General features: G+C 44.1%; 1 protein-coding gene across 3 annotated transcripts in view; it reads left to right on the forward strand.

Moving 5' to 3' along the window:
• The window catches only part of XPO4 (exportin 4), a 144,616-nt gene that overhangs the window by 51,598 nt on the left and 78,525 nt on the right, over positions 1-14,493 (forward strand). Inside the window, exon 1 of one of the 3 annotated variants that reach the window (XM_059720557.1) lies at positions 8,278-8,358. The exons of the other annotated variants lie outside the window; for them this stretch is intronic. Coding sequence (XP_059576540.1) covers positions 8,299-8,358 — 60 coding nt within the window. The 5' untranslated portion in view covers positions 8,278-8,298. Of the gene's footprint in view, positions 1-8,277; positions 8,359-14,493 lie in introns of those variants that run through there. 3 annotated transcript variants of the gene reach the window in all.

Raw genomic sequence — 14,493 nt, forward strand, 5'->3', positions numbered from 1 at the left:
GGCTATCCCTTAAGATGTTGGCGTTGGCCAGTCCATTAAGGATGGCCTCTTTAATAAACTTTTCTAAGATCTTCCCCGGGATAGAAGTCAGGCCTATAGTTAGCTGGATCCACTTTCCTCCCTTTCTTGAAGATAGGCACCACATTGGCCTTCTTCCAGTCTTCGGGCACTACACCAGAGCGCCAGGAGTTTTCAAAGATAGCCCAGCCTCTAGCGTGGATGATGCTCGCCAGCTCCTTGAGTACCCTAGGGTGAAGATTGTCAGGGCCAGCTGACTTGAAGGTATCCAGCTTCTCAAGATGTTCCTTCACGAAGTCAGCATCAATGGAGGGCAGGGGATCACCCTCACCCAGACTTCCCTGTCCCGTAGCAGGCATGGGCGTCCCATGGGACTGATGAAAGACCGACGCAAAGTACCTATTTAATAGGTTGGCTTTTTCCTGGGCGTCAGTTGTCAGTTGCCCCATCTGGTTCAGCAGGAGTCCAACGTTGCCCCTGCTTTTCCTCCGGCTCCCCACATATCTGAAAAAGGTCTTATTATTGTCCTTGGTGCTCAAAGCTAGTTGGAGTTCAGTTGCAGCCTTGGCTTTCCTGGTCTGTTCCCTACAGGACTGGACCAGTGCAGAATAATCCTCCTTGGATTTTAAGAATATGATTTGTTTTTTAAATATACTTTGTTAAAATGATCTATTTTGAAAGAGTTTCTGTTTGTGGCTCTCGACTTGACTGATTTGCCGCCATTCTCGGGGCGGTCTGAGGCTCCTGAAACCCCTACCGATTGGTTGAGGGTGATGTGGCAGTTTGTTAGAGGGGTCACAACACCTTGCTACCTGATAGGTCATGCCTGTGCCTCATGGTCTAGAGGGCAGAACTTCTGGGACCCCAGGGACAGGTCATGCACCATGAGGGCAGGCCCTATAGAAGGGCAGTGTTTACATTCTGATGTCGGGGACCATGTGATGGGGTCATGAGATTCTGAGACCAACATGGTAGTGTTGAAAGTGAGCTGGGCAAAGTTTGGCATTGGGTGGGTGGACCTTTTTATGACATGAACCACGTCACAGGGTGGGATTTCTGGTTCCAAGATGGGAAATCCCCCTCCCAAAAGGAGTACTTCTGGAGCAAGGGCAGGGACTTCTGGTGGCATTGGTCAGGGCTTATGGGCAAGACTTCTGTTCTCAAGATGGCAACCAGGGGATGATGGGGCACCTGTCAAGGGATGGGGCTTAGCAGTCTGACAAGGAATGTACCCTTATGGCCCTTGACAGCTTGCCAAAACTCAGGGTTAAGTGACCCTCCAGCCAAAATAATTGCCCACCCCTGCTCTAGAGTGACTGCAACTGTCCAGCTTGATGCCACTTGCAAATTTGCACTCAGTCGCATCCTCCACATCAGCAGGGATCCTAGTTTTCTCTGTTTAAAAATCACAGGTTCTCTGATTTAAAAAAATGCAAATTCCTTCATTAAAACCCCCAAAATCTGCATTTTTTCCACAATTAAAATGAAACGCAGGGAGGGAGGGAGGGAGATAGATAGGGTCGGGGCAGGCTCTATAATGTGTATATAGGCTCTATATTGTGTTTGTGTGTATGTATACATGCACACCTTATAGAGCCTGCAGCCTTCCCAGCTCTACTGGTGCACCGCCCCCTAGTGGTATGAGGTAAGAAGGAAACGGGTGATGGGAGGACACATGCTTCTGCCCCGCCGTGTGTCGTCCCCCCCCCCCCCCCCCCCCCGAACTTCTGTACCCACAGCTGGGCATGAGGCAGGGGCCTGGCCAGACCAGCTCAGGCAGGAGACACCCCTGCAGCCCAGTGGGCAGGACCCGGTGCAGGGGGCAACACTGCACCAGCATAGCCACTGAGGTGAGGTGCAGCACTAAGGTGCAGCAGCAGTGCAGAATTGTGCCCCCTGTTGTTGCCTAGTAGGCAGGGGGCACCTCACTTTGGTCCAATCCCCTGGGGCAGGGGCCAGGGCAGGTGCTGCCCAGCTAGAGTGGGGCAGGGCACAGGCTGGAGCTGCATCTTGTCTGGGGGATGTGAGGAGCATGGGGTGGCTGCTGTGCACAGCCTGGAAGGGCACGGGGTGGGGGGTGGGGGCCAGTGTGCCCCCTGGATCTGTGCAGGGCAGACTGGGGCCAGGGCTAGGGCTGCACTGGGCTGTTCCTGCCATGTGCAGATCCAGGGGGCATATGCCCCGCCCCCCCATGTCCTCCTGCGGTGCATGTAGCAACGGTGCTCTGTCCTGTGCCCCACCCCACCCTGGCTGGGCAGCACCTGCCCCAGCCCCACTCCCTCCCTCACTGCAGAGGCCTTAATCTCTCTTCCCTCCCCTTCCACCACAACAGAATTACAAGCTGGATGCAGGTCTCCAAGCTGCAGGGCTGTGCTCCTCGCCTCTCATGTCCTGTGCTGTGGCTGCACACGTGCACAGAACATTTATCGACCACATCAGGCTGATTTCTGATACAGCCAATTTTCTTTATATCTGTGCCGATTCGATATCAGACCAATGTATCAGTGCACCTCTAGTGTTTTTTTAGCTTGTTAATGAGAATGTAGGAAACTGTGTCAAAAGTCTTGATAAAGTCAAGGTGCATCGCATTCACTGCTCTCCACCATCCACAGAGCATGTCACCTTATAGAAGGAAATCAAGTTGGTCAGGCATGATTGCTTATGGTGACTCTACTGGCTGTTCCGCATCACCTTAATTCTCCTTCAGATGCTTAGGAATAGACTGCTCGATGACCTGCTCCATAATGTTTCCAGGTATGGAAATCAGAATGACTGCTCTGTAAGTCCCCAAATCCTCCTTTCTTTTCTTGAAAATAAACCTTTTTGCCCTTTTTCAGTCTTCCAGGACCTCACCCATTCTCCCCAGCTTCTCAAAGATGATTGCCAGTAGCTCTGAAATGACCTCAGCCAATTCCTTCAGTACTCTAGGGTGCATCCCGCCCTTCTGACTTTAAAACATCCAGCTTCATTGAGGGTATGGACACACATCCCCATTTAAAAAAAAAAAAAAAAAAAGGCAGCAGCTGCTACATTTTAATTGTTATGGGAGGCTAAGCCAGGACTGATACAGACCTAGCAAAACTGTTCCAGCTTTTGCACTTCCACTACTCTAGGCTTTTTATCTCCTTCCCTATCATGGCAGCCAACTGCACTTATCATTTGGTAGCCAACTTTATTTGTAAAGGCTGAAGTAAAACAGGCATTAAATACTTCAGTCTTCTCCACATAATCTGTTACTAGATTGCCTTCTGCATTCAGTAAAACTTACTTGCATTTAAGCAGTTTTATTAATTTAACTGATAACCCGTGTTTTGTTACTTAGTAAGTGATGGGAAACAAACTGGGACTGAATATGTTATATTTGGTTAAAACATGGGCAGAGCCGACCTGAGCCTGGGGCAAATCAGCCCATGCGGGGCCCCGCTCCGCGCCCTGGACACGAAGAATCTGCCGCTGCCATCTGCAGCAGGGGGAGTGTCGCTGCGGCTGCTCTGCGTGGCTCTGCAGGGCCCCCAAAGTGCAGGGCCCAGGGTGGTTGCCCCGATTCATCCCCCCAGGAATGGTCCTCACCATGGATGTCAAACATGTGGGCCTACCCACAGGGCAGATCTGTCCTGCAGAGTTGTTTCACTCAGCCTGCCAGGTTCCCGAGGGGGGCTGGTAATTTGGGAGTGAGGCATGCTTAAATCTGGAACAAGGAGCCTCATTAGGCCTGGGTGTTGGGAAAAAGCAATGGCTGTGTTAACAGCATAAAATGGGGAAGAAAACTCAAATTGTGTTAATTGCCAGTAGGTCAGTAAGTAACAAAGTTTTAAGATAACAGAAATGGTTTCATGATCTAACTGAAGATAAGTTCATTGTGCCTGTAAAGGAATGACATTCAGTTAACCAGATGCTCAGAAAAATAAGATATAGAGCTTCTTTTTGGGATCTTTTTTTGGTAACTTAAAGTCTGTGGAGATATTAATTTAGTTGAATTAGGCTAGGTTTGGCTAGGTTATGCTAAACCCCTCTCAACATGGCTGTATCTGTGCATGGAAGTTAGGGATTGGATACGACTTTTCTGTTATGGTTAATTATTTTTTCTCTCTTGACTTTTGTGCCTTAAGGGGTAGCACACATTTGCCCTGTTTTTCTAAGTCACGTTTCAATGCTGCTTCTTTTAAAAAAAAAAAAAAAAAAAAAATTCTAACCTAATTATACTCAAGCAAAGCAGTTCACTTAATTCCATTAGGAGCCCAGACACAACTGAAATCTCTCCTAGCCCCCCTTCTTCCCTCCTCAGACATGGTTTTAACTTTCATTGGAAATGATGTTCCATTTGAGGGAATTAGTTTATTTTAAAGAGCTTGTTTCTGTGCAGTAATCTTTGTGTACCCTTTTTCAAAATAGCATTGAAACAGAACTTGTTTTATCATCTGGTGCCTTTGTTTTAGCATAGTCTATGCTGGGAGAGAACTAAATCCATGTTACTACTGGATGTCTGAGTGCCAAGTTAATCTCTTATCGCAGGTCTCATTGATCTTCTGTTTGAGCAGCTGAGAGTCTGTTTTATGTATAGCAACTTTTCATAAAGTTTATTCCTGGTAATAAAGCTAACTGGGGAAAGTGCCAGGCTATTCTAAGAGACAGACCACTCTCTGAACAAGAGAAGTATTTTATTTTGTCAGATGGGGTTATTGTTTGGGTATGTACTTGTGACAGAACTAATGAAATAGCTAATGGATGAGTTCATGAGGTGTACTCTTACTGGTATGAAGTTAATGACATTACTGGGGAACAGAACAGTGGGATTTGACTTCTCATATGATGAGAAGATTTACTTGTGTTTTCTAACCATTACTGTGTGTCATTCTTAAATCATATTGTTCATCTGTGCTTTCTGGTATCTTAAAAAAAAGTGGGAAAACTGTTGCATCTAAAATACAGTTCCTTTTATACAGTCTCTACCCTGCAAAGCACATTTTATGCTTTGCTTGTTTGATTTTAAATGATGTTCTGCAGGCTTTTTCATGAGACTTGCTTAGAGTTATGTATCTGGTGTATAGGTTTTTTGTAGGTTCTCACTGTATGGAATACATACTTTCAGAATCTTGGTTAAGCTTTTTTTTTTTTTTTTTGTCAAATGAGCTCCTTGGAAGAGTCTTGAAAATGTGAATATTTTCTAAGGTAGGTTAAGTAGATGGTTGTGCATAAATTCCTTCTTTAAATTGTTGGATTTTGTCTTTGCTTTTGTATGAAGAGGGTAACATTATTGCCATGGTCAATAACATTCAGGAATAATTATTTAGTTTTGACATCTTTTTGGTAGTAAAAGCATTTTTAGTGTTGAACTTCTAAGGCAAGAATTCTTGAAGAAGCTGGGGTTAGAGAAGAAGGCTAGCTTAGAGCTGCAGGATTGGTACTTGAAATACTGATAAGTTTTGCCCCCCCAGTAATTCTCTTCAGAATTCTTCCTTTGCCTAATGTCTTTAACAAAAATTAATGATGCTATGGGATAAATTTCCTGGGAGCTGGAGATCAATGTAAACAACACCCAGAACAAAAATTGCAAAAAAAAATTTGCAAAAAATGACTTGTGCTGTGATCTTAGAGCACTTGGGTCAAAGATATAACCTGTGGAGCCATTCTGCCTGGCTTTTGGGACTCCTGGAGGGGCCAGGAATTTGGGGATGGGCCCACCCCTGAACTCCTGTGTACAGAGCCTCATTGGGGATATGTTTTGGTTGGAGGGAACATGGCAGTGGGTAGCAAGCAATATTTATCTGTATTAACCCCTGCACTGTTCCTGCTTGCCCCATCACCACCAGGTCTAAATCCAGATCTGGCCTTTGAAGAGCCCCACAAACTGGATCTAATCTTGGGGGCTGGTTGAATTTGTCACTTCTGTCCTAGAACATGCTAAAATAGTGTTGTATTAGCTTGCGTTTGTCTCCAAGTTCTGAGGATGGTCACCTTTTTATTTCTGATTATACGAATGACCATTCCATTGTGCTGAGTTCTATACAGACTGTTTTTTAAAATCATTGCCTACTTTTTCTTGTCTTAAGAAGGAGGCTTTTAGGTGAGTTTAGGAGATGCTGGACCAGACTCACTGATGCTCCTGCTTGTTAAAAACTGTGTTATCAACTTCAACTTTTTTGTTACTGGTGCTCTGTGGGTCTGGCGGACAAAAGATGCTAATCGTTGTGCTAGTTTAGTGCTTCCTGAACCTGTGTTCAGTGAATAGAAACCAACTGCATGTCCACACCTGTAATTTGGAAAACTTCATTGGCTGAGTTTAGAGCCTTGTGATCAACTTGATGGCATTTCTCTGTTTATTCAAAGTTGTTACAGCCTATTCCAATATGTCAGAGATTCCTTTGGCTGTACCCAACTGATCCAGAACTGGGGTGGCCAGCCTTTGTTTGGCACATGTGGCATGGGCAGCTTTTGCATATGGCACTTGGCATATCAGGGAGGGGGCAGGCAGTACAGTGGCAGATGGGACAGAAAGCGGAGCAGCAGACCGGGAAGGGGATCAATGGCCCTTGGGGAGGTGCAGGACTTAATTTGTGTCATACCTGCCAAAAAGGTTGTCCCCCACTGACTTAAGGGAAAGACAAAAGGGGGAAAATGAAGATGTGGATATTTAGGTTTGACAGCCACAGCTTCAGTCTTCTCTGCAGTTGTTTGCAGCTCGGTGATTGATGATACCTGTTTTCAGTTTCCAGCATAACACTTCCCTTATCACACACCCCTGGTATGGGAACAATTGGGAATACAGTTGACATGAGGAAAATTGAAGGACCCTGCCTCAGTGGAGATTGAGACACAGACAGAGCCCCTGCTTCTGGAAGTAGAGGGGAAAGGGATACAGGTTTCCCTTGCTTTATGTGGGTTCTGTATGTGCGAATTCACTCTTATGTGATGACCCTTTTTATACCAAAAGTTCGTTATATGCGAGGTAAATTCACTTTTATGCGATCTGTGTGGTAGAAGCCTGCAGTCAGCTGCTTTGTGCGGTGCATTGTGGGAGTGACGCACACCAAAATATAGGCTCCTGTGTAGATCTGTGCTCCTCTCTTGTTGTCTGCGACGTGTTTCTGTAGTTGCCATCTCTGTTATGATAGTGCCCTGTGCTTGTGTGTACTGTCTGCTGTTGGTGAGCACCAAAATTGTCTTGTAAAAGTGGTAGAAAAGTGGTCTGGGGGTCTGTACAGTTGAGGTCTTGGTCCGTATCCCTATTTGTTACTTTGTGAAGTGGATTCTCTGTATGCAAATTTGACTTACGCGACATTTTCCAGGAACACATGTACAGCATAAAGCAAGGGAAACCTATAATGTAGGCTGCAGATATGGTCAGTAACTGAAACATCACAACAACAAGTGCATTTAGCATTAGCTTAAATTATGATAGCATATGTTTGTTTGCATTTAAGCTATAAGCGTTAACTTGGGAAAGTAGAATAAGAATCTGTTAATCAGGGCTGTTAATATTGGCTAGGCCAAGTGCAAATAATTGCTTTTTGGAAAGTACTTAATAATAGTAGTTAAAAGTAACAACGGCTTTTTTGCTGTTCAGTGAAAAGAACTGAATATGTAGTCAGCTAGAATGCTATTGAAAAAATAATGTGTCTTTGTTAACTGAATATGGCAAGGCATACATGTATAATCACTTATTGCCAGCCTTGGCCATTTTGAAAGGGCATATGTAAAGCTATAGAAGGGAGGCTAAGGCAGTAGGCCCCAAAAGCCTGTTTCGGAGTCACTGAAGTGAACTGTTGTCAACATAACTAGCCTTGTCAGCAAAGAAAACAATACATCCAGCAAAAGGAATGAACAGGGATATAAAAGAAGTCCTTGAAGTAGATAATACAAATACATTATATCATAACTTCAATTTGAAAATATTAATAGTAGCAATTGATGTAACTAAATGTGTATTTGATACAATTTTGAAGTTTCTTAGATAAGTTGTTAAAAAAAAAAAAAAAGAGAAGAAAGACTTGTCAATGAAAACTGTAAACCAAGGTGAAAAGAGAACAGGCTGATGTCAAGCAGCATTCCATGGTGGTGAGAGAGAGAGATAAGAAATCCTCCCTTCCAGAACTGTAGCTTTCACAAGGTCATAGGAGGACTGGTTTGGTTCAGTTCCAAAAGTTTCAGGGAAACAGTAAATTGGAATAAAACCAATTGCATGATGTTTATTAAAAAATTAAAACAAACCATCTATAAAAAGAGAGTGTAGACTGGAAGGAATATTGGAGAACTTCACAAACTCAGGATCTGCCAGTTTACATGCTACCTGTCTCCCGAGTATCCTCAGCTGGTATAGGTGAAAATCTCGGTTATTCCATTGTGAGTAGCTACATAGGCATTGGATTAAGTGTTTGCTTTTGTGGTGTGACAATAAAAAGGCAGGCTGTAGACCTGCTTCTTTGCTTCTGATGTGGGTGGTGATAATTAATTAAGGGAACTGTAACTGCATCATAATTTTGTGTCTTAAGGGTTGTGTGGGCCGGGAGCGGTCCGAGGCTTTCGGGGGCGCGCAGCGGGCTGTGGCCAGCAGCCCTGGCACGTGGGTCGGGGAATTCGGCACAGCGGACTAGAATTAGGCACGGATACGTAGAGGTTGATTAAAGATTATTTTACTTACACCATAGATGGTCGCGGTGCAGGCAGGAAAACTTGCTTGCGTTGCAGTTACAGATAGAAAAGAAGAGCGGACAACAGTTCTAACCGCAATTCTGGTCCAAGGCCAGCTGAGAGCTCTAGAACCGCGAGCCCGTCGAATCAACCGGACGAAATAACCCAAGAAGAGCTCTGGATACCATGATGAGAGTCCGAAAGATGACTCTCCACGAGCGCACAGGGAAGGGTACGTCGAGGGATCAGGCGGCAATGGAGAGAGGCTAGAGGTTGATCAGGCCCCTGTATCCTTCTTAAGGCACACGCTGGGTTCGTTAAGCTCCACAGCGCGCTTAGAGTTCTTCACGAGATGTGAAGTCCTCCTTCTCCTCCTCCACGAGATGGTTGTGGAGTCCTCCAACTTGGGCGGAAACTGCTCTAGCCTCTTATATGGCTAGCAAGCCAATCGCTAGCCGCCATGTGGGAATAATTTAGAAACAGCCAATAGTGGGACACAAATTTGCATGCGAATGACGGGTACTCCTTTGCACTGGGGTTTTCTCTATGCAACTGAGAATTGCACCATGCAAAGAAAGCTCCTCGTGGCGGGAAATAATTCTGCAGTGCTGAAACACACACATAATCATACCCTTTGGGTCATGACAAGGGTAATCATTAAAGAAATTATATCAGGACCCTAAATCTGTCTCTAAGGCCCCTGACATGTTATATTTAAGGTGCCATTAACATGTTAATCTCACCTTAGATAGTAACCCAGCCATATATTCAAGTCAATTTAAGCCACTATAATGTGGTAAATGAGCCACACATTTATTCCATTATTCCTTCGAAGGAAGGCCTTCGATACGGTATCCCACACCATACTAGTTAACAAGTTAAGAGGCTGTGACTTGGATGACTACACAGTCCAGTGGGTGGCGAATTGGCTGGAGGGTCGCACCCAGAGAGTCGTGGTGGATGGGTCAGTTTCAACCTGGAAGGGTGTGGGCAGTAGGGTCCCACAGGGCTCAGTCCTTGGACCGATACTCTTTAATGTCTTCATCAGCGACTTGGACAAGGGAGTGAAATGTACTCTGTCCAAGTTTGCGGATGACACAAAGCTATGGGGAGAAGTGGACACGCTGGAGGGCAGGGAACAGCTGCAAGCAGACCTGGACAGGTTGGACAAGTGGGCAGAAAACAACAGAATGCAGTTCAACAAGGAGAAATGCAAAGTGCTGCACCTAGGGAGGAAAAATGTCCAGCACACCTACAGCCTAGGGAATGACCTGCTGCGTGGCACGGAAGTGGAAAGGGACCTTGGAGTCCTAGTGGACTCCAAGATGAACATGAGCTGGCAGTGTGACGAAGCCATCAGAAAAGCCAATGGCACTTTATTGTGCATCAGCAGATGCATGACGAATAAATCCAAGGAGGTGATACTTCCCCTCTATCGGGCGCTGGTCAGACCGCAGTTGGAGTACTGCGTGCAATTCTGGGCACCGCACTTCAAGAGGGATGCGGATAACCTGGAGAGAGTCCAGAGAAGGGCCACTCGTATGGTTAAGGGCCTGCAGACCAAGCCCTACGAGGAGAGACTAGAGAACCTGGACCTTTTCAGCCTCCGCAAGAGAAGGTTGAGAGGCGACCTTGTGGCTGCCTATAAGTTCATCACAGGGGCACAGAAGGGAATTGGTGAGGATTTATTCACCAAGGCGCCCCCAGGGGTTACAAGAAATAATGGCCACAAGCTAGCAGAGAGCAGATTTAGATTGGACATTAGGAAGAACTTCTTCACAGTTCGAGTGGCCAAGGTCTGGAATGGGCTCCCAAGAGAGGTGGTGCTCTCCCCTACCCTGGGGGTCTTCAAGAGGAGGTTAGATAGGCATCTAGCTGGGGTCATCTAGACCCAGCACTCTTTCGTGCCTATGCAGGGGGTTGGACTCAATGATCTATCTGACCCTAACATCTGTGAATCCACATACAAGGTGTACCATCTTTGGCTCATTTATCATGCTTTAAATTGAACATGAGCAGGTCCTAAAAGAATCTACTTCTCAGCAGTTGGAGGAGAAGAAAGCGATCAGGAACAGTCACCAAGGGCATGTCATGCCTGACCAACCTGATTGCCTTCTATGATGAGATGACTGGCTCTGTGGATGTAGGAAAAGCATTGGGTGCAATATATCTTGACTTCAGCAAGGCTTTTGATATGGTCTCTCAGCACTTTTGCAAGTAAGCTGTGGAAGCAATGGGTTGGATCAGGGGACAGTCGTGGGGCTGGTTTTGTTTAATATCTTCATTAATGATCTGAAAAATGGGATAGAGTGCACCCTCAGCAAGCTTGTGGATGACTCTGAGCTGGAGGGAGTAGTAGAGAGGTTGGAGGGTAGGATTAGGATTCAGCGTGACCTAGATAAATTGGAGGATTGGGCCAAAAAAATCTCATGAGGTTCAACAAGGACAAGTGCAAAGTCTTGCACTTGGGATGAAAGAATCCTATGCACAACTATAGGCTTGGGACCAACTGGCTAAGCAGCACCTCTCCAGAAAAGGATCTGGGGGTTACAGTGGACAGTAAGCTGGATATGAGTCAGCGGTGTGCCATTGTTGCCAAGAAGGCTAACAGCATACTGGTCTGCTTTGGTAGGAGCATTGCCAGCAGATCAAAAGAAGCAATTGTTACCCTCTATTCTGCACTGAGGCCACGTCTGGAGTACTGTGTCCACTTTTGGTTCCCCCCACTACAGAAAGGATGTGGACAAGTTGGAGAGAGTACAGCAGAGGGCAACAAAATGGTTTGGAGGCTGGGACACATGACTTACGAGGAAGAGGCTGAGGAAACTGGGCTCATTTAGTTTGGAGAAGGGAAGACTGAGGGAGGATTTGATAGCAGTCTTTAACTACCTGAAGTGGAGGTACAAAGAGGATAGAGCTAGACTCTCAGTGGTGGCAGATGACAGAACAAGGAGCAATAGTCTCAAGTTGCATCAAGGGAAGTTTAGGTTGGATATTAGGAAAAACTTTCTCACTAGGAGGTTGGTGAAGCACTGGAACAGGTTACCTAGAGAAGTGGTGGAATCTCCATCCTTGGAGGTTTTTAAGGCACAGCTTGACAAAGCTCTGGCTGGAATGATCTAATTGGGAATGAGCCTGTATTTTGGACTACATTTAGCCGGTTTATATGCAAGCAAAGGAGGTGCAGTAAGTACCAGGCACTGCTGCATTTGAACTCAGTAAATCAAGGGTGTCAAACGTGCCTCCGGCTCCAGGCTGATCTAGTCCACAGGGGCTCATTCCAGGCTGGATCCATGGGGCCAGCAACAATTGCTGTGGGACTGACTGGACAGCCGTGTAGGGCTATGTTCTGGCAGTACCATAAGTCCAGGGCACTGGCAGGGAGATGTCCAGGGACCCTGAATACTGTGGCAGGCCATGCCTCCCAGCTTTTGGTATTATGCTGAACTACTACCTGGCCAGATGGAATGGACTTATGTTTGACACCCCTTCTGTAGATGGTTGTCATCTTATATCAGTGCTCTGGTTGCCATATTGTTTTCTGTAGTGAACATGCTAAGAGGGCCATCAGATCTTTGTTTGATAGGCAGATATGATTTAATTATTGTATTGTTATCATTGTGATATAACATCCTTATACATGGAACTAATGTAGTAAAGTATCGGAGTGCAGTTTGTTGTTTGCCTTTAAGTATGTCTACGCAGCACTGCTTCCTAGAACCTAAAAATATTGGTGACTTGGTGAAGCATTTATGGAAGCCTGTATAATTTTTATTATCAGTATGTAACATATGAAACTGTATAACCTCTTTGGTCAATTCTGCTGTTATAAAAACATAACTTGCAAGGACATGCAAGACGCATGACTCTAAAAAGTGGCTAATAAAAGTTTTTTTTAATTTTTCTAATTCCTGCATTTTTATAGGAGACTCATTTTTGGTGTTTAATTCAAATGTTTGCTTTCATTATTGCCTGAATTCTGAATTTGTTTCTGGAAATTTAGCTAGCCAGAAATTCCCATAGTGCTTTGGGAATCATAAAATTAACATATTGTGTACTAGAAAGACCAAACTGATCGTCAAGCACTTTAAAGTTTTGGTGTTTTTCAATGTCAAAAAAAAAATCTTCCCAATTTATGATTGTAGAGAACAAAGACTATTTCAAATAGAATTGAAATTAATAATTATATTTGAATAGGAACTTTTGGATTTAGCACTCAGTTATGGTAATCTGACATACTGTACACTTTTAACATACATAAGGAAATTGCACCCACAAATAAACATGACATGACCATGTTTGCTGGATCTGTCTGAGATTTATTTAGCAAGTAAGAATGTTAATTTAATGCGTACTAGCTAAGACAACTAGTTGTCTGTAGGGTCAAGGTACTGACATCAGAGGCATTTCTGAACAAAGATGTTGCAGTTGGTGGGTGGATGGCACTGCTCTCAGCTGTTGTATGAGCTTGCATAAATAGTATCATCTCAACTTTAATCTTTCGGGTGTTCAGAGGTAGTGTGCATATTTCTATTTAACCCCTGGGTATTTGCCAGCATGCATGACCCCTTAACAATTCCTGCCCCTCTGGCCATCCTTGGCACCTTGGCTCCAAACAGTCTAGGAGTAAAGCCAGTAATTTTGAAGTTTTGCATTGGGATGCATCTATCAAATAAAAATACTTTCATTTTTTCAATATGTAGTTTCTGTTGCACTTTTTTGTAGTATATGGAACATTTATGGATTTTACTCACCTCTTCAGTACAAAATATTTGCTGCTTTTGTGTGCAAAGTCAGTTGCGATAAACTAGGGAAAATAGAAACTCAGAAATAACAGCCCACAAGCAACCTTTCTGAAGAAAAGCTTACTTTGGTAAAAGTGTTTAATTTTGCAGTGTATATGGGGAGAAGAAGAGAGTCCAGTTTAAATTTGTATTTTTATGACACAGGTTGTGTTGTGTTGAGGGCAGGGATGGGGGGGGTTGTTTTTGTTTGTTGTTTTTTGGGTTTTTTATAAAAGCTCTTTTGTATAAATTTTAATGTGTCCTGATCATTGCCTTAAGTTTTGTGAATATGAAGGTTTACTTGGCTTCAGTCAGATAGGAGCTGACAGTGGCCACCTCACTATAAATGATTGTCTTCCACACTTTGTACAAACTTACTGGACTTGTAATTCTCATAGTATAGCTGGTAAGGTGTTTTCTAATGGCTCGTATGCTCATTTTTGTCTTCAAGCAATGATGCTTTCTTTTAAATCTCGCCAAGGGTTCTGCTTTTTTGTGGTGATTCTAGGGGGCTTTTTGGGGGGTGGGGTGGTGTGTGTTTGTTTGTTTGTTTGTTTATAAGCTTTGTGTTTGGGGTGACTCTTAATCATGATTAGACACTAATATGGTAAATGTAGCAAATGGAATGGAGTGCCCAAATAAACTTCAAATTATTTGAACATTTAAGACCAATGGAGGATGCTGGAAGCAGAATATTCCCTAGTAGTAATAAATGTAAAACCCCAGACACAGGGAGAGAAAATAAATAATATGGCTAGTGAAATAGTTTATGGTTTCCAGGTAAATCTGTAGGTAGAGCAAATGCATTCTCATGTTGTTACATTCTACTAAAGTTAATTTTTCATGTTGCCCAAATACCAAAATCCTTTAGATAAGGGGAGATGTTTTGCCCAATAAATGGACTCTAATGTGCTTCATGATCTGAGGAAAGGTGGTGAGCCACTGTTCTAGTTTGACTGCTTTTTCAGCCATCTTCTAAGGATATTTTAATAAAATAATTTAAAATATAATTAAACATAATTATTTTATTGAACATCTTTGTTCTTCCTTTTATTTTTTTATA

Source organism: Alligator mississippiensis, chromosome 1 (genome assembly GCF_030867095.1).
Source record: "Alligator mississippiensis isolate rAllMis1 chromosome 1, rAllMis1, whole genome shotgun sequence".
NCBI lineage: Eukaryota > Metazoa > Chordata > Crocodylia > Alligatoridae > Alligator > Alligator mississippiensis.